Source organism: Sylvia atricapilla, chromosome 3 (assembly GCF_009819655.1).
Source record: "Sylvia atricapilla isolate bSylAtr1 chromosome 3, bSylAtr1.pri, whole genome shotgun sequence".
Lineage (NCBI taxonomy): Eukaryota > Metazoa > Chordata > Aves > Passeriformes > Sylviidae > Sylvia > Sylvia atricapilla.
Window position 1 is genome coordinate 92,422,023 of NC_089142.1, and position 18,201 is coordinate 92,440,223.

The 18,201-nt window shown below is 39.7% G+C and overlaps 1 protein-coding gene and 1 long non-coding RNA gene across 4 annotated transcripts in view; one reads left to right on the forward strand and one right to left on the reverse strand.

Annotated features, from left to right (window-relative positions):
- Nucleotides 1-7,079, forward strand: part of PROX1 (prospero homeobox 1) — a 49,880-nt gene extending 42,801 nt beyond the window's left edge. For 2 of the 3 annotated variants that reach the window (XM_066316178.1, XM_066316179.1), the window contains one exon: nt 1,268-7,079. In XM_066316178.1, the coding sequence (XP_066172275.1) occupies nt 1,268-1,456 (189 nt within the window). In that variant the 3' untranslated portion in view covers nt 1,457-7,079. The remainder of the gene's footprint in view (nt 1-1,267) is intronic. The other variant, XM_066316180.1, reaches the window with a different exon arrangement.
- The window catches only part of LOC136359509 (uncharacterized), a 515,416-nt gene that overhangs the window by 63,854 nt on the left and 433,361 nt on the right, over nt 1-18,201 (reverse strand). The window lies entirely within an intron of this gene.

Here is an 18,201-nt window from a genome sequence, read left to right on the forward strand (position 1 = left end):
CCAGACAAGTTTTTTGAACGTGGCTTCCAAAGGGACAAGAAGAAAAGCCTGAAGTAAAGAATAAGGGGCTGGCCTTGATCTGGCAGTGTGACATGAATTCAGTAAATCAGTGAGAGCTGCCCAAGTGTCTGTTTGCCACGGGAATGGTTCAAGCAGCTCCTAGTGCAGGTCAGAGAACTCCTCTTGCCGGAGGGGACAAAGACTAGCAGTGAGGGAATACTTGCTATTATAAGCATGCTGGCTACTGGCCGGCTGTGTATTAGCAGTTCTGGAGCTGTGAAGCCATATTTCCGTGATAAAAGTGGAAAATAATACCTTTATGGAGATTACCTCAACCTTGCAACTGCCCTGCAGTTCATTAGAGCGATTGCTTTTGAATCATTTAAGGCAAAGGGTGAGGAGGTGGTGCTGGTACCTTAGACAACTACTTAGAATGAATTACTAAAGTTTGGAGGTAAATGTGGTTTTTAACATTAACCCATTGTTCAGGGGCTTCTGAGAGTGGCGTGTTCCTTCTAGCTGGGTGTTTGACTTACCCATGAAGTGACAGTGAAATTTAGAAACCACAAATAAGTTTAAAGCATCGCAGCTCAGAAGCCACTTGGAGAACAATGCACCTGTTAAAGAGGTTAGGGTGGTATTTGTGTGCTCCTGAAAAAGAAGGAAAGACCATAGTGTCTCTTGAGAAAGCTGTTTTGTGGGGTTCTGGTGCATAGCAGCCACAGAAGCAAGCCACTAGCTGAAGGCTTTCCTGCCTGATTGGTTTTAAACCACAAACAACATTCAGGGATACCCCATTTGACTGCTTTCAGCACTGGTTGTGACCAAAGTCAAGCACAAAGGTACAAAGGGCTTTCTGTGCATGCATAACTTTCATATTAGTTCTCACATGGAGAGGGGAACGTGGCCATAAATGCACGGGTAAAATATCAAGCAGAGATTTCTTTCCTTAAAGATAATTGTGCTTATTTCCCCTCCTGCTAATTATATCTTATAAATCCCCTACTCTCCCAACTCAGACTGTAACATTTTGTTACCTACATTCTGTCAGTAGACTTTACAAAGATCTCTAACACATGTTATAAAAGTTATTGCTATAGTACTATATATAACAGCTTTGCATAAGAGAATAGAGGGCTGCCACATTTAGAAAATGCAGGTGCTATGTAAGCCCCTTTCTGAAAGAAAGAACTTAGCTCAGTTTCCTTTGAAGAACCAGAGACTTGAAATTGAAAACTGTATTAATGCCATTGTCTCCTTGTATCAGCAGGTTCCAGAGAGATTCCTGGAAGTGGCTCAGATCACGTTACGGGAGTTTTTCAATGCCATTATCGCAGGCAAAGATGTTGATCCTTCCTGGAAGAAGGCCATATACAAGGTCATCTGTAAGCTGGACAGTGAGGTCCCTGAGATTTTCAAATCCCCAAACTGCCTACAAGAGCTTCTTCATGAGTAGAGAGTTCAGCAGCTATTTATGAATGTATGAAAGTAGCAGTCCCCTTCTGATGCCCAAGTCACGTGTGTCTCTATTTTAATTTCATATATATGTGTATGGCATACATATATATATGTATATGAAATTAGACTGGTCCCTCCTGGATATAAGTTTTCGTTCAGTTCCAAGGGGATGGTTATTTTACTTCAGCCTTTGGTTTACTTTTGCCCGAGACCCTTAACATTTGAAGAATCAACGGGGTTAATTTTCAGGGAGAAGAGTTTGGAAGTGTGTAAAAGCCTGTCTTAGCAAGTTAGGGCATTATGTTTAAAAATGCTTTGTCAGATTTATTGCTTGCTGCAAAGTGGCATTTTGTCTTGGTGAGACTAATGTCATGGCACAATACTACAGACAATGAACTTTATATTGTGTTTATACTGCTAAAGGTCTGAACTCTGTGGAGTCACTTCATAAGCTTCGAGCTTTTTTTATTTGTATTTATATACTTTTTAATCAATGACTAGATTTTGTTTCATACTTCAAAAAATACATCTGTTTTAGGTACTCACTCCAAGAAGTGACACCCAAAAAAGCAAACCCTATGCTTCATGTTTTCCTTACAGAAATGACACATACCCTGCACCAGTAACCAACATGCCAGGTTCTTGTTTCTCTAAATTGCAGCAAGGGATGTTTGCACAAATCAAATACTGTTCTTTGCAGGGTTAGGCCAGTAATTCATGCACAATATTGTAACAACCACACTAATTTTGGAATATGGTCAGCTTACTGAAGCGGAAGCATTTCACTCTCCATAGAGTAAAAATGAAACCTTCAGCATCGTATATTGCCATGTCTCGGTCTTACTTTAAGTGGCATTAGTCCCTATATTTATTCTTTTCTTAGTCCATTTTGCCTCACAAGATCCCCTTTCCAGCATAAAAGTTTCCTGTCCATATTTGACATCTGTCCTGAAAAGCACTTTTTGAATTATCTTAGATAGAGTAGAAGAGTCTTCACCTCACAGTCTTGAGGCAAAGGAGAAAAAAAAAAAAAAAAAAAAAGAAAAAAAAAGGCTTGTTTGTAGCTATAAAATATAATTAGTCTTTTCCTAATCAGAAGAATAAAAATTGCATTTTCATAAAAATCTAATCAAGCATTATACAAAAATCACAGTGTCCTCCTGGCTATGCAGGGTTCAGATAGCCAAATTGGATTTTTAAAATTACAGTAAGTGCAGCTTAAAAAAAAAAAAAAATTCTATTTGAGCAACGTGGCTGCACTTGTCTTCTGAAGCTGGAGCTAGTGGTGACCAAAACCTGAGCTACACTGTAAAGTCCCTGATGGATCTGGGTTTGCCTGAATGCTACACCATGATATGACAGAAAGAAAGAAAGCTAGCTGCTAGTTCTCGTGCTTTCTTCAGTGGCTCTCTTTTTCTCATGTTTTCAGAAAGAAATCGTCTCCAGAAGTTTGGGGGAAGGTTGAATATGCTATGGCACACTGTATTTGTAATTTTCTTTGTCGTCTTTTGTACGGATGCAGTAAGAATTTATTGTTACCATCAATAGTATTTTTCCCTACATAATTCAATCTAAATCTAGAGGAAGTTCCTAATTAGCTATGAATTATATTTAGACCATTGAGGATATTGGTATCTTCTTTATTTTAAAATTACATTTTGACTTTGGAGAGTGAAAGTTTACCCATGTGACTAAAGAGCTGACCTGATCATTGCAATTTCACTTCATTTACAAATACTGCTGATAGACAGAAATGTATGAAAGCAATTATTGTTAGCAGAAAGCCTTAAAAACCTGCTGACTTCAAATTAAACAGCACAATCCTCCGATTCCCTGTCATTCTTTTCAAGCACTGGCAGTATCTGTGGAGTATAGGCAATGCAGACAATAGCATGGGATGAAGTGCCAACATTTTCACTATGCATTAAAAGCAAAATAAATCTTGATCTTAGATTCCTTGAGAGTACCTAATACTGTACGTATCCTTATGGTAGGATTTATTTTTTTCTTTCTTTTATTTTCTTGCATTTTGTTTAATTTTATTTTGTTTTCTTTATTTCATTTTTCCCTTTTATTTTTTTTCTGTGTGTGTGCATGATTTGGTAAACATGACACTTCATAAAGATGTAACTCCAATGAATTCTGAGTAAGAAAGGATAAAAATTGTGTTCATGCACTTTTTTTTTTGATTTATGGGAAGAAGCGGCATAAAATGCTCAAGTTTTAATACAGTTGAGTTCATCATTGGCATACCATCAGATGCAAAAATATTACTTTGCATTGTCACCTTGGACATAAGAAAGCAAAGCCATACTTTAATCATATTATGTGGACATACTACTAGCTACCATCTCAACCTGTGATTTTACCGTTGCTTTATATTATTATTATTATTCTATTATTATTATTATTATTACTATTATTATTATTATTATTATTTGGCTGCAATGGGATTCACATAATCTAAATAAGTGAAATTGTGTACTCAACACTTGATGTTGTTGCATTTATTTATTTATTTATGGGTAGTATAATCTCAATAGTAAATGAGGCATAGGAATTAGGAATAGAAATTTCATCGTAAAAGCAAAATAAAAACCTCCTTGGTCTGAAAGAGGAATAAATGATAATTTGATCATTTCAGTTACGTGATTTTTCTGCATTTTATAGCCATATTGCCTTTGTGCCTCCCAATTCACCTAAAATTATAAATATAAGGCATAGCTTGTACTAAATTCTAAGTAGAATCCAATCCAGTTTCTTTTAAATGGTCTCAATATTATTTCACTAAAAATGGCTAAAAGGCAGGAGGCTACTTTTATTGTAATGAAAGGTTTACATAGGAAAGGAACTTCAAAATCTGTGTAGAAACCCCATCTTGTCATTCATTTACTGCTAATTCAGATTTATTTCTGCATATAAACTTGAGGTTATAGTCTGTGCCTAGACCTTAAATACACCAGCGGAAGGATAAAAAAAAATCCTTCAAAATACCAGTTTTTCCCCCACAAGTACAATTGTTCTTGTGCCTTCTGTGGCTTACAATTTTCATCTTCTAAACTTTATTTTTCAATTACTACAGCTGCAATAAACACTGACTTCTTTTTTTTTTTTTTTCTTTTTTTTCTTCTTTTTTTTTTTCCCGGCTGTTTGACATAATGTTGATAGCTATGCATATTTTGTGTCTTTTTAAAAATTAAAAAAAAAAAATTAAAAAAAAAAAAAACAAAGCAGGAGAATACGTTTTTGAAGAAGAGAATTTTTAGAACAGTTTGATAACGCAAATTATTTTTTCTCAATTGTTTGAGCAGCATTCGAGTTTTGAAAATTCTTGTAGAAGCCAATTTTTTGTAACTGTGGTGCAAATCTTGTGTTTTCTTAGCCTGATGAAAAGTAGTATAGAAGCAATATTTCATACGTGACATATGTGCATATACAGATACGTATGTGGTCACACACACAGGACAACATGTGTGGGCATATGTATGTATATTTACACAAAAACACACACACACAAAAGATGCGTATGAAGTGAAAAGCTTACCTTTTTCCTATCTAGATTAAGAACCTATTTTAGACATTTGTTATGTTTTGTGAAAAGAATGTTCTATTTGAAACTACAAAACATTTAATTCTTACTGTATCTCTGGTTGTTTAATGGGAACGTTTCACATTTAATGGTAAACACGTGGAAGATGTTAGAATGTAGTAATTATTTAAGGAAGTGTTCACCCATGTATTCCTGAGGTTTGCTTTGTGCCTCTGAGTATTATTTAATTAAAGTGTTTTAAGTTTGCAGAATCTTTGTTACTGTACCAGGTATGTGGGTGAACATTGAAAATCGAGGGGAACTTTTATAAAGCAATGTAAATATTCAACCTTATGGCTGTTCTTGCATAAAGACATAAGATTTTAATAACTACATTCTGAAAACATCTGTTGAATTTATAAGAAACACTACAGTAACTGTGTAGATAGTTGAAAGCATTCTTGAAAATCCAGCTCTCTACTTTTAAAAGTTAAGTCTCTTTCATCAGATGTCAAGGGAATGGGTAATACAGTTTCTGTAAAATTGCAGAATTTTTTTCTATGTATATGAAGTCAGTTAATAGAAAAATGTTTTTTTTCCACAGGTTAATATTAATTAAGAAATAAAGGTGAAGATTTTGTGGCTTTAAAGATAGGATTTTCACCAGCAGCATTGAAAGATTATACATATATATATATACAGAAAGATATATATATATATATTAAAAATGGAAAGTGGTTTACAAAACCCCCAAAATGAGCACTGTACATGAGAAGTGAAAGCAAAAACTATATTTGCCATGTGTATTATATAGCAATCATTGGTGTTAATAGTGCAAATGTTTCCTTCTGGTACCAACTCTGTGTTTGAAAATTCCAATACGCATTGTTTTCAAAAAGCTCCCCTTAAGGAATGTAACTGGTTTATATGAGTAAGCAGTTACTGTATTGCACTTAAATGTTCTGTTGAAGGAAATGCAATTTTGTTTTCTGTAGAACTGTTGGTTGTAAACCATCTATAAACTGAAGCTAAAAATGCTCATATTTAGAGCTGGGATGAAAACTGGTATTTAACCTTTGTATCTTCTTAGGAATATCGTTTTTAGTGTATGAAAGGTGGTGGCACTATGACTTTATTCAGTCTTTTCATCTGAGCCACAGTCACCTCTCTCCCAAAGCAGCCACCTTCCAAATGCACAAATACTGGGATATGTAGAAACAAATCTAGAAGAAACAGTGAGCTTACATTTTTCTCTAAAATCCATACCTTCTGCATTAATTGTATCACTTGAGTGAGATAGTAGACAAACACAATAACCATCTCATTACCATATAACATGTAAGAGTCAGAAACTAAAAAAGGAGGGGTAAAAAAAAAGCCTCTTTAGGTTGGTTTTAATGCTGCCCAGAAGAGTCAAAGGTTAAGGTTTAAACTGATATTGTCCCAGCCATTACTCATATGTATATAGTTACAAAAGTGACAAAACACTGCCTTTATATTATTTAGCAATATGTTGTAAATAGCATTATTAAGCTCTTTTTTTTTTGTAATAAAGACCCTTTAATTTGAAGATAGTACAATAACTGAACTGATAAAGTCAATTTTTGATTTTTTTATTTTATTTTTTAGCTAGAGGCAATTTCAACTGTGGATTTTTTTGTTGTCGTCTATTGTTCTGAAGACTTTGCATAATTTATTGGTTTAATTTATCCTAATTTATTTGATGAAGGTGTACAATTTTGTATTACCAAGGATGTACTGTAATATTAATTGATGACAAGATAAAACAATAAGACTCCCCTGTCCGTTTGGAAAAAAAAAGGTGCAGTAGACAATTGATTGAAAAAAAGTTACAATTCTAGCTTGGCAGCTACTAAATTTAAGATAAACACAGGAAAAATGTTGGGGGGGTGGATTTTATTTTGTGTGTTTAAAGCTTTTGTATACTCTCCAGACTTTTACCTTTTTGCTTTGTACCACTTAAAGGATACAGTAGTTCAATTGCCTTGTGTGCCTTCCATCTTCTCTAAACTGAATGTATGTGCAGTATATATGCAAGCTTGTGCAAAATAAAATATAAATTACAAGCTCATTGCCATTGTTTACATTTATTTCCAAAAGTTTATGTTGCCCCATGTCAAGAGGTGAACTCCTGAACCGCTCAGCTGTGGCCAGGCTGTGCCTAACACCGAAGTCCTCTGAAGGTTTTCTTTTCCCCTTAGTTCAAATTATTTATTAATGGAACTACCAGCCCTCTTGCAAAATGGATATAATGATTTATGGCCTCGGTGCCCTACCTCCAGCACAGCACCGGTTAAGATAATGAATGTTATTTTGCAATAGTCTATCTGACAAGGAATAACTCCCTGGAAGAGACCTGTTATGTCTGAGGCATAGACAGCCCTTTAAATTAAATGTAGCCAATGTGAGCTGGAAGGTACTTTTGTTTATACTGTTAAATCATTTCCTGGGTATACCTGCCATGCTGGTGTCCTGCAACAGGGAGTTCCTCAAGGTGGGTGAATGCAGGGATAGTGCTTGTTGAGCTGTGGTGGTTCGCATTTTGTTCGCATTTGTTACTCTTACCGGTTTGGCCTTGTTAGTGACTGGATACCATCCTCTGTTCTTTTTGTTACAATCCATCTCTCATGGATCTCTTCTGTTTCAAGCTGGGTATTTATCAGCATCATATATAACTACTCTGTTCCTACACAATTCCTCAAAATGTATTTGTTCATGAGTTTTCTTTTGATCTTTGCTGTGTCTGCTGCTTGCTTCATGTGTATCTTAAAATTTTGGGGTTGAGTGGACCTTTGATTTACATGATTGTCTGTGTTTCAGATATGAAAGTTCTCTTTTTGGCTTAGAATTGGTGCAGATGGCAGTAAGACTGTAGCTTATTTAGATCACAAAATCCTGCAAGACTCTTCTGATTTTGAAGGAGAAGCATGTTAAAAATATATTTTGATCCGAGGTCATTTATTTTAAGTATCTTCCCTGATTGAGCCTCAGGACACTGGAGATGAGCTGGAGCCTGAATCGAGCTCCAGCTCCAGTGTAACAACCAAATAAATACTTCATATCTGCAACAGCAGTTAAAACTCCGTGTATTTTTATACAACTGGAGTTGCATTTGTTGGGCCACCTAAACACGAGGTGTAAAGGAGGTCTGTGGAAGGTCATGAAGTTACATCTACTAACTAATATTTATTTAAATGTGGGATCTTCTCTGGTTTTCCTGCAAACAAATTGCCTCTCCTAGTTACACCTATCCACATTACCAAACCAACATACTAAAACAATTTTTGTCTTAGTTGTCAAGACTTAACCAGATGAGGGAGAGGGAGATCATCCTCAGGTACCCAGTTAATGGACCAAGCATCTGAGCTGTGTGGGTAATTGCCAGCTCACTCTGTGCCTCTGTCAGTTTTTCTCTCAAATATACTGGTTCTGTGAACTGCGGGACACTATTTGCCATTTTACCCTGCAGTGGAAAGCACACAGATCTCTAAATAAGAAATCCTAGTTATTGGCATCTCAGAATACTGCAGGAGTTCAGAGCTAGACTGGAACTTGGCAAGTAGTCCCTGTCATTGCAGAGGGCCAAATCAACTTTCCCAGGCTTCAAGCACCCTGAAATGATCCAAGTTCTGCAGATCTGGCCATCTGTGCTTGGAAATCCTCAGTTCCCCTAATACCTGGAATTTTTACAATAAGAAAGATACAATGTTCTAGCTTAAAAATCATAAGGAAGACATGACTATCCCTGAGCAAGGCAAATAATTGAACAATTTTTTGTCACTGAGACCATCACTAGTAACTGGGGTCTTTTACATATCATGTTACTGAGCAGCTGAATGTGGAAGATTCTGTTTTGCCATTTGAGAGCCTGAAAGGGTTAATTGCTCTCGTTTTCTTGGTCTGTACCCTTATTTATGCCCGGTCTAGGTTGTGCCAACACAATTTCTATGGAGATGATCCCTTCTGATCCAGTCTTCCCTCTTTGTTAGGAGGGAAAGGGAGAGTGGCAGCATACAACTGACGGCGTTTGGGAAATAAAAGCAAATATGTCCCCTCACTCTTTGCAATGGGTTCCAGTGCTTCCCCAAACTCATCTTAGTGACTTTTAAAATATGGCATTGCGTTTGTTTTAAGAACACAATATGTAAAATTAAATCTTTGCTAAAATCTGTTGTTGAATGGGGATGGAGGGCTCCCAGGGTGAAGGCAGAGCTGCTAGATAAAAAGGGCTGGGGGGTAGGAGGGTTGTTTCCCTGCCTGGTCCAAGTGTTTGACCCTCTGGGCACATTGCAGGGCCTGCCTGCTCTCCCAGCTTTTCAGCGGGCAGGGGCATTTGGAGAAGCTGCCTATTAAAGCTTGATAGATTGGTGAGTGCAGAAAATCCATCAATTACTACGATGGCCATTTTTGTGTAGGGTTTGTTCGGACTACAACCATACCTGTACCTCAAAGACATGAAAGAGGTATCTTTCATTTAAATATTAAAATTTTTTAGAAACCCGAATGAATGCTTGTTGGCTTAGGTTAGCCTCGCTCTTTCCAGGGCTGCAGAGCAGAGTGAGACATTGACTCTCCTTCAGAGAAAAGACCCCCCACCTCACTCTGCCCAGAGTCTGGGAGGCTGTGATTGCATTTTCGTGAATAAATCCTGGGCAATTGAATAGTAGTACTTTCCCATTTATTTGGGAATCAGTGTGAAAAAACAAACAAACAAACAGACAAGCTATTCCCTTCACAACAAAAAACATGAAAATGAACTGCTGTTCGTACCCAAATGCAGTTAATTGCATGCACAGTTTAATTTTATTCTTTAAAATTAGGCTTAAGGTTGAGTCTCTATCTAGGCAAAGGAAAATAAAAACCGAGAAAGATGGCACAGATAGCTAAAGAAATACTACTGGCTCCAATGTAAATATGTTTGTGGTTTGCATGAGACCTGCCAGTCAAGCAGCTGTGGGAGGTAACAGGGGAGAACGCATGAGAGGAAAAAGTCTTGTGGCAACAGTGGCCAGTTTCATTATGGCCACTGCCAGACTGTGAAACAACTCTGGGGGCTTGAAATCCTATTGCCTATTAAAACTGGGCATGACAGCTCTTTTTTATGCTTCACCAACCAGAGATGGAACAGTGTCCTAGGGGAAATAAGGAAAAATATTTATTACAAGTGTTTAACACCTTTTAGTACAAAACAACCCTAATATGCAGCACTCAAGGATAATTCATGCCAGCACATGTAAAACCAAGGGAAATCGTTTATCAGCTCAATAATTTGGTCAGAGCTTTTAAAGGAAGAGATGATGCTCCAGTCAAAACCATAAGGCCAGATTTCTCGGAAGTGGAGGCACTTTGGGTTGTTTTTTTTTTTTTAAATATTATTTTTACAGTTTCTCAGTAATCCACACAAGGCTGTGACAACACGCCCGCCCCGGGGACTGCACGGCTGCCTGACTCGGGCTGAAGGCTGCCCATCCGGACCAGGGCTTTACCTGCCCCTCATGCATGGCACTAGCTGCTGGCATCTTTGAGAAAAGCGTAGGGTTGAATCTTGAACAACACACGAGTCAGAGGTTTAAACTGCTTCAAAGGCTTATCTGAAAACCAGAGCTTGTCTCCCACTGCAAACAGTGTGGAAGTATAAGGACACTCGGGTCAAGGAGCGCATTTCAAATCTTTCCTGATGAAATGTGTGTGTTTGGAAGCCGTATAATATGAAATGAGCCCCAATGCTTTCTTACATGAATATATTGTGACTTCCCAGCTTTGGGAGAAACCTAGAACTCAGGCGGGGGGTGCTCCACCACTCGCTGAGCACCACAGGGAAAAAAAAAATCTCAAGCACTTTCAAAAGGCTGCGCTCAAATCTCTTCCCGCTCCGTGTCTCCGTTTCCTAGGGGGTGAAATGGAGGTGCGGGACGGCGGCCCGTCTCCCCAGGAGCCCCGAGCAGAGGCGGAGCAGCTCCTGCCGCCCGTGCGGGCGCTGCGGCCCCGCCGTCACTCATTAACGCCGCTCCTCGTTCGCTCCTGCGGCTCCTCCAAAGAGCCCGGGCTGCGCCGCACAACCCGCACGCTGCCGCCCTGCCGGTTTTATCTGCTAGCTGAAACCTTGCTTCCTGGCATCCTTTTGCGTCTTTGCTAGTGGCCAGAGCCAATATGTTAAAATACTGTTTACGCGGCCATTTGCTTTCCCAGAACCCGGGGCGGGGGGGACCCGCGGAGGAATTGGGAGAAGCCCATCCATGGCGAGGATGTCCCCTGCCCGTGAGTCAGGTTTCTCCCTCCCATCAGGAAGAGCCTGCTGTTTAAAAGGTGTTTCTGCCCTTCCCGAAATTCCCAGAGCGTTCGGCAGCCTTTAGCCGGGGCCGGGGCCGGCTGCCGGCGGCAGCGCAGGGCGGTGAGCCAGCGATGGCAGCGAAAGGGAAGGTCAAGGTGTGCTGTGCTGGGGCTGGGGGGAAAGCCAGCCCTGCCAGAGTGACCCTGGGCAAAGGCCGGGCAGACGGGCACTGCCTGGGGCCATAGACGCTGCTCCCTGCCCAGGGCAAAGGGGCCCAAAGCTGGTGCCCAAAAGGCACCCAGGAGTGCTGGAGGACAGCAGTGGCAGGAGGGGTCTGGACCCCCCACCACAGCGCTGGGGTGAACTGGTGCCCAGCGTCAGGCACCCTTCACGCAGCTCCCTCCCTGTATTTCTGAATTTCAGTACTCTTCTCACATCTCTTTGGAGGAGGGAAGTGAAAGGGGGTGACGGTGGTTTCGACAAGGTGAACGTGGCAGCAGCCCCAGCAAATAGGCATGTGTGCTGTCCCTGGAAAAAGACAGCAGCCCAGTGATTCTGCATATAGTGTTACATCACTTGCAAAATTCAGGATTTGTCCAAACCGTGGTACTCTTTTTATATAGATAATATCACTAATATATAATAACTATCATTGTTATTATTAACCTTAAGGAACTTTGTTATTCCATAAATATAAATAAAGTGTAGTTATCCTTAATCTGATTTCAAATGACCTGAAAAGAGGATCAAAAAAGTGCAAGAGAGCTGTACAACAGGGGAGAAAATGATGAGTGGGGGAAGGGGGGTGAGGGTGTTGACTGTAAAAGAAAGAAAATTATCCCAATTCTAGCACTGCTGGAAAAACGTGAAAGTTATTGCTGCACAAAGAACCTCTTGAACTGCTCTGCCTTCCAAAATTTCTACTGCACTCTCTGCAGTTACTTGTGTATGGCAGAAGCAGCATCTTTGTATTATATGAACAGTCTGCTTCATAATCAAATACCATCTGTCGCTACATCTGAACTTGTTTTCAACATCTGTGCGTTCTGGTCTTAACAAAGCTTTAAAAACTAATTCAAAAACTTTCACAGATCACTGACTAAATATGTACATTTACCATCTTTCATATTGGTTTAAAATATTTCTTCTATAGCTGCATCCCCTTGGCTGGGAATAGTTAAGATGTATACACTGAGTTGCTTTATTAAGCTTATTTTCTAATGGCCTTGGGTAGCCAAGTGCAAAAGAGGGACACTTGCTCAGGCACCGAGAGGACCCATCATATTCTTTCTTGGTGCCAATACAGTCCCTTTCTGCCAATGAGAAACCTGAAAGTTGATCAGCTACCATACCCCAATTACTCAAAATGACACTACAGATAAAACTGCAACCAAGGGGAGAATCAACTGTATGGCTTATATGCTGCTAAAGTGTGTCTGAACAAATGGTGAAGTAAAATCATGAGAGCCCTCAGGAGGATAAGTACGTTGTTACTTTGCACATGCTTCAGAAATGTGAAGTACATCTTTACAGAACTTTTGGCCAACCCCCTGGCAGATGTTGACCAGTTTTGCTTATGTATACATCAGTTGCAGAACACTAAAACAGAGATTGGAAATTTTAATTTAGTCAAGGCAGTTGGGCTAAAATGATGGCTTTTGTTGAAACCATTAAATAGAGCTGCCTAATGAAGTACAGTACAGCACTGGCAAACCGAGCCCTGATGAGATGCAGCAGCTTCCAAACTGCAGCCCTGCAAAAGGGAAGAAGGAAGCTTGCAAGTCTTTAACTAAAGTGGAATGGCGACAGCCCTTGTAAAGCTGCGTTTGATTTTGTGTTTGAGGGCAGATGCACTTGTACATTATCGCCCTGACATTTTAACCATTAGTTGGAAATGTGCCGTTGCAGTTCCTGCCATATATTTCTCAATCCTATTTGTTAGAAAGTGAGCTAATAGACAGTGTGATGAAGTGATCATAAATTCACTTTCAAAGGGCATTTGGGTTCAGAGCCTAAAGATTGAATATGGCAAATTCTTAGGCATGGGGAAGAAGGTGGGGGCCAGGAGGGTCATTCTCACTGATGGGTTCAGTGATTGATTCCACTACAGAACTATATTTGCCCTTTACTTGGCTGTTTAACACAGAATAGCTATAATAGGTTCCCGATCCATTATTCCTCTTCTTCCTAGGGTCACTATGAAGTGAAAGAAAATATAACCTTGGCTGTGATAAAATAAACTTTAGCATTATCAGGTGTTTGGAAATTGGAAGGTGTCTGATTGCTTTATATAGGATAGACACAAACACACACACACACAAAGGGTTATGATATAATTCTCCATGCCGCCTCTGACAAATGGTTATTACCACTCAGTATTGGTTTTTTGCTCATGCAATAATATGGTGTCATGCAAGTCCACACAGCCTTGAAATTCTTCTTATTATACACAGCCTTCCAAAAATCACGTGCAGAATGCTGCTGTTTTAATGGTGATTAGCAGCATTTTTTTAAAAGATAGGTGGCTTAGAACAAAATTTGCTTTGAGAGAGAAAAAATTGTCTGAAAGGCAAGATGAAAATGAGTGTTTTAGCACAAGGCAGCCCCAAAATATTTTCAATAATTAGAAGAGACTTATGTTCCATTTCACTGTTTTATGTGTTATATAGTATAGAGCAAGTGCCACTGTAGTTAAGTGTTTGTCAGCATTTCCCTTGTAAATCCTGGTTTTCCAGAGGGTTGCTATAACTTGCCAATTTCAAATCGCACTGGGCTAACACTCACTATCCACATTGTCAGCCCAGATGCAAATTTCTGTTGTTGTTATTACCAAAAATGAAATCAAGTGAAGCTGCTGGTTTTTAGTTCATGGCAGAAGATGATGGCTGGGAAGTGGGGGATGGTGGTGGCGTGTGTGCTTTTTTCCCCCCCTGTTGCTCCTAGTTGGGATTTTGTGGCTGCAATAGCCTGATTCAAATGGGTTTGTTTTGAAATGGATGTGGAAGATTTTTTTTTGTACACCTCAAAAAATAAGTGACACATAGAGGGCTCAGGGAAAGAAGAGGGCAGTATTCTTATCTGGTACAACTCCCAGCCAGGCAGTTGGTATCCAGCAGTACCTGTTGACCCAATTCCAGGTTTGGGTTCTGCATCATGAAGGCCTTAACATGCTAATAAATGTCCATTAAGCTGCTGAATCCTGCAACAAAACGTAAAAGTAGTTGACTCAGCTGGAGCAACTCCTGTGGAGCACAGGAGCAAACTCAAGTCTCCTCCTCCCAGCCTTTGGCACCAACCTCTGGGGTCCCTACAGGACCCTATACACAGAACCATTAAGAAGAGACCAAACCTTCTTCAACATCCCCAAAACCTACATGAACCTACTACGAGCACAGGAGAGCACAGGACTTCATAGCTGCAGCCCCTAATGTTCTCTGCATGGCAATGGAGCAGAGGGGTACCTCATCCAATTTGAATTAAGTAAAATTAATTTTCCACCTTAAAAAAGAATTCTAAAGAATATTTGTCCTTGTATTGATTGAGTCTTTTGCTATTTAACACCTGCTTGGTTTTGTTATACTAGAGAAGGCTGTACTGAGATGTTTTTGGCTGCTTTCCTCCGTGGGTGTAGCCCTCCATCCCTGTGAGGCATAAGCATGTGAATCCAGACTAACATCAGATTTACACCAGTGCAGGAGCACATTTTCTCTCTGACTTTTAAGTGGAGAAACAGGCCTAAGGTCGAAGGTTTGCACTGAGGAGGGGTGCACTAGTAGATGTTTACAAATCTAGATGTTTCTGCAAGTAAAGAAATGGGGAGTCCCTGGATGAGCAGTTGTTTGCCAGCTCTAGGGAGGCTAAAAACTGCTAATAATACCACACTCCAGCTGCCTGGAGGAAGACAAATTAGAGAATATGTCCATATCACTTGGAATATACCCACAAATCTTGTAGTACTTTTAAATCAGCTGATTTAAAGCTGTGTCTTGCAGAGCTGGCAGTTGGGGAGTTCATCTCACTGGGCGGGTTGGGGTATGGCTTGTGGTATTTGTGGTGTTCTGGACTGAGAGACCAAGGTCAGCAAAAGAGACTTTGACATTAGTAGTGTTACATCAGCTTATATCAGGTGAGTTTTCAGTCTGTGCTCAGTAGCAGCAGGTTATCTCTATAAGCCATTGCTCAGGTACCTCCTCCAAGATCTGCACTAATCAGAACTGCCCCACACACCTCTTCAGCATAGAAAACAAGTTCTGTATTAGTCATACACTGTTTTTCCCACCTGGAAAAATTCTTAGGTAGATTCCACTTGAAAACAAAGGGCAATTCCCTGCCTATTTAAGTGTTAAGTCAGAATGCTAATTTTATTCTATATTCAAGCCCCAAATTTCCATGTATTGATGCATTCCGCCACAAAATTCAAGCTTCAAGATCAGAGGACTCCAGCTAAATGTCAAGATATTTCCACAAGAAAGAAAAACTGGATTTGCCCTCTATGTAAGGCACACAGCAGATAAAACCAATAATACCTTATCTCCTCCCATGACTTCCTGGCCAGAAGCAGCAGCAATATATATTAAGATATCAATTGACTGTTTATAGGATTAAGTAAGGAATAGCTGAAATCAGTCCTTGCTTTTATTTGAGTTTAATTCATCCAGTCAGAGATCTGTGTGGTAACCACCTATAATAAAGTAATAATAGCAATAATAATAGAGCTTTGCACTTCCACAGCATCTTCCACTGAGAGTTATCTGTGTGCTTCATAAACATTACTCTTGCATCCATTCCTTCGATTCCTCCACTTTCTCCTCATCTTTATCTGTAGAATCTGCAGTAATATGATAGCATGGATGGCCTTACAAATAAACTAAGGAGAGCCGTTACTTCAATGAAATACAGAAAGAGCAAGGTAAAGTTATGGGGAAAATATGAGGGAAATTCAGTAGGCTAGAGAGAGTATATATTCATTTTGCTAACATGTTATGTGCTCAGTTAAGGATAAAAGAAAATCCATACATTCTGCTAGGTTCACTGATACTTCTGCATTAAAGGAATATAAATCAACGTGCACCACTCAGCATGTCGGGTTTCTGAGACACAAAATGAAGAGGAAGAAAAATATCAGTGAAGAAAGTTTGGAAAGACATGGGTTTTGTTTCTTTAGAACAGATAATGTTTTCTAAAATCTCAGTCTTATGAACACATATTTCACATGTGAGCAAGTCACAGCATTGAAAGGTGGCAGGGGATGTAGGCAAGGAATTGCAATTTGAAACTCCTTGGAACAGCAGGCTTCCTTTATCTGGGGTTATAGCGCAACTAGCTCACTAAGCACAGGCATGAGACAAATAAAAAAAACTAACAAATAAGAAATACTAGCAAACACTGACACAGGTTCAGTATTCAATGTCTTGATCTGACTGCAGAACAAGGGAAAAAGATGCTATTTTCTCCTGGAAATTCATCCCTGGAGTCTTAGCCTGTCTGTGGTGGAAAACTTCCTAGAGTGAAATTTTCTCCAAGTGGACAGCAGCACAAAGCCCATATAGCACTATGCTTGTAGTAATGGCTTCTTCAAGTTTGGTGCTTTATTGTAAAGTGAAAAGTAAACAAGATTTAAAAGACAAGGACAACACCTGAGAATGCATAAAATTATACAACCAGGCAGATCTGGGAGAAAAATGCACAGTAAAGAGGAGGTTTCCAAATGGAAAGGGCTTCTAAGCAGGAAAATCCCAATGTTCCACCAGTATCAGAAGCCTTTCTCCTCTTGCATTAGGTCTGAAGATTCTCCCCACAAAGAAGCTGGTCCCTCTATGACTAAGTGGCCATTTCCTTTGCTGGGCAAATCCAGGTTTTAATTGAGCATGGTAAAATACTGGGAGAAGCATGGATAACAGAGGGAAAGGGAACAGGCAGTGGACTCCAATGGAGGACCAGGACAAATAAGAAAACGGTGGTCCATGCCTCAACTTCTCTATCCATAAAATACCAGCAGTAGGAAGTATCTTCCTATGCTAAGCATATTGAGAGGAGCTCTGTGTGTAAACATCAAAACTACTTCCAGCTATTACCCCCCCTCAGTAATTTCATTCTGCCCTCCCCCTTTTCTCAGTATGACAGTGACTGTAGCACTAGCCCAGTAATTGGATGTTTTTGTGCCTCGAACTCACTGGTATTTAATTTTTATATCATTCTCAGAACCTATCACATATTTGTTTTGATTTATTCAATATTGATCCTTTCTCTGACTTTCAAGCAGCTATCACCTTCCCCGCCCGTTCCCAGGGAATCTGCCAAGCCAGCAGTTTGTGATTTTGTCATAATACATGTGTTTCATTTGCCAAGTGGCTGTCACAAGCATCTCACAAATGTTACATCCCCTCTTTTTATTCACACGTTCTGTATATTCAGTGTTCCCAGAGATGGGCTTTTCTTGTGTGGAGAAGCAAGCCTTTTTGCATCAGTTTGCAGGGTACAAATCTAAACCTGTTTCAGCAGAGAAAGAGGAGCTTTATTTTTTGCTGGATTTGAATAAATGCTCTTATCTGGCTTTCCACAATACACTATGCACACGAGAGCAGAAAAAAGACAGCTGACTGAGGCGAACCTGGGGCAACATTTTCTGAAGTGTTGAGGTGGCTTCAGCAGGTTTCACTTTGTTAGCAGTCACTTGCATTTTGCTTGCTCATGGTACACAAGCACGTCCCCATTTCAGAAAACCAGTGTAAAATATTCTAAACTGCTTTCCCCAAATCTGTTTTTTGTTAGTTCTGTGTCTCACTGCTGGAAGTCTTCTACAGCATGGCCATGAGAAGAAGGCCAAATATCACTGCTCTAAACATTTTATTTTTGGGAGTTACCCTCTTCCAAGGAAACATGAAACAAAGCCCATACCAAGCTATGTTAAAAGCACAACCAG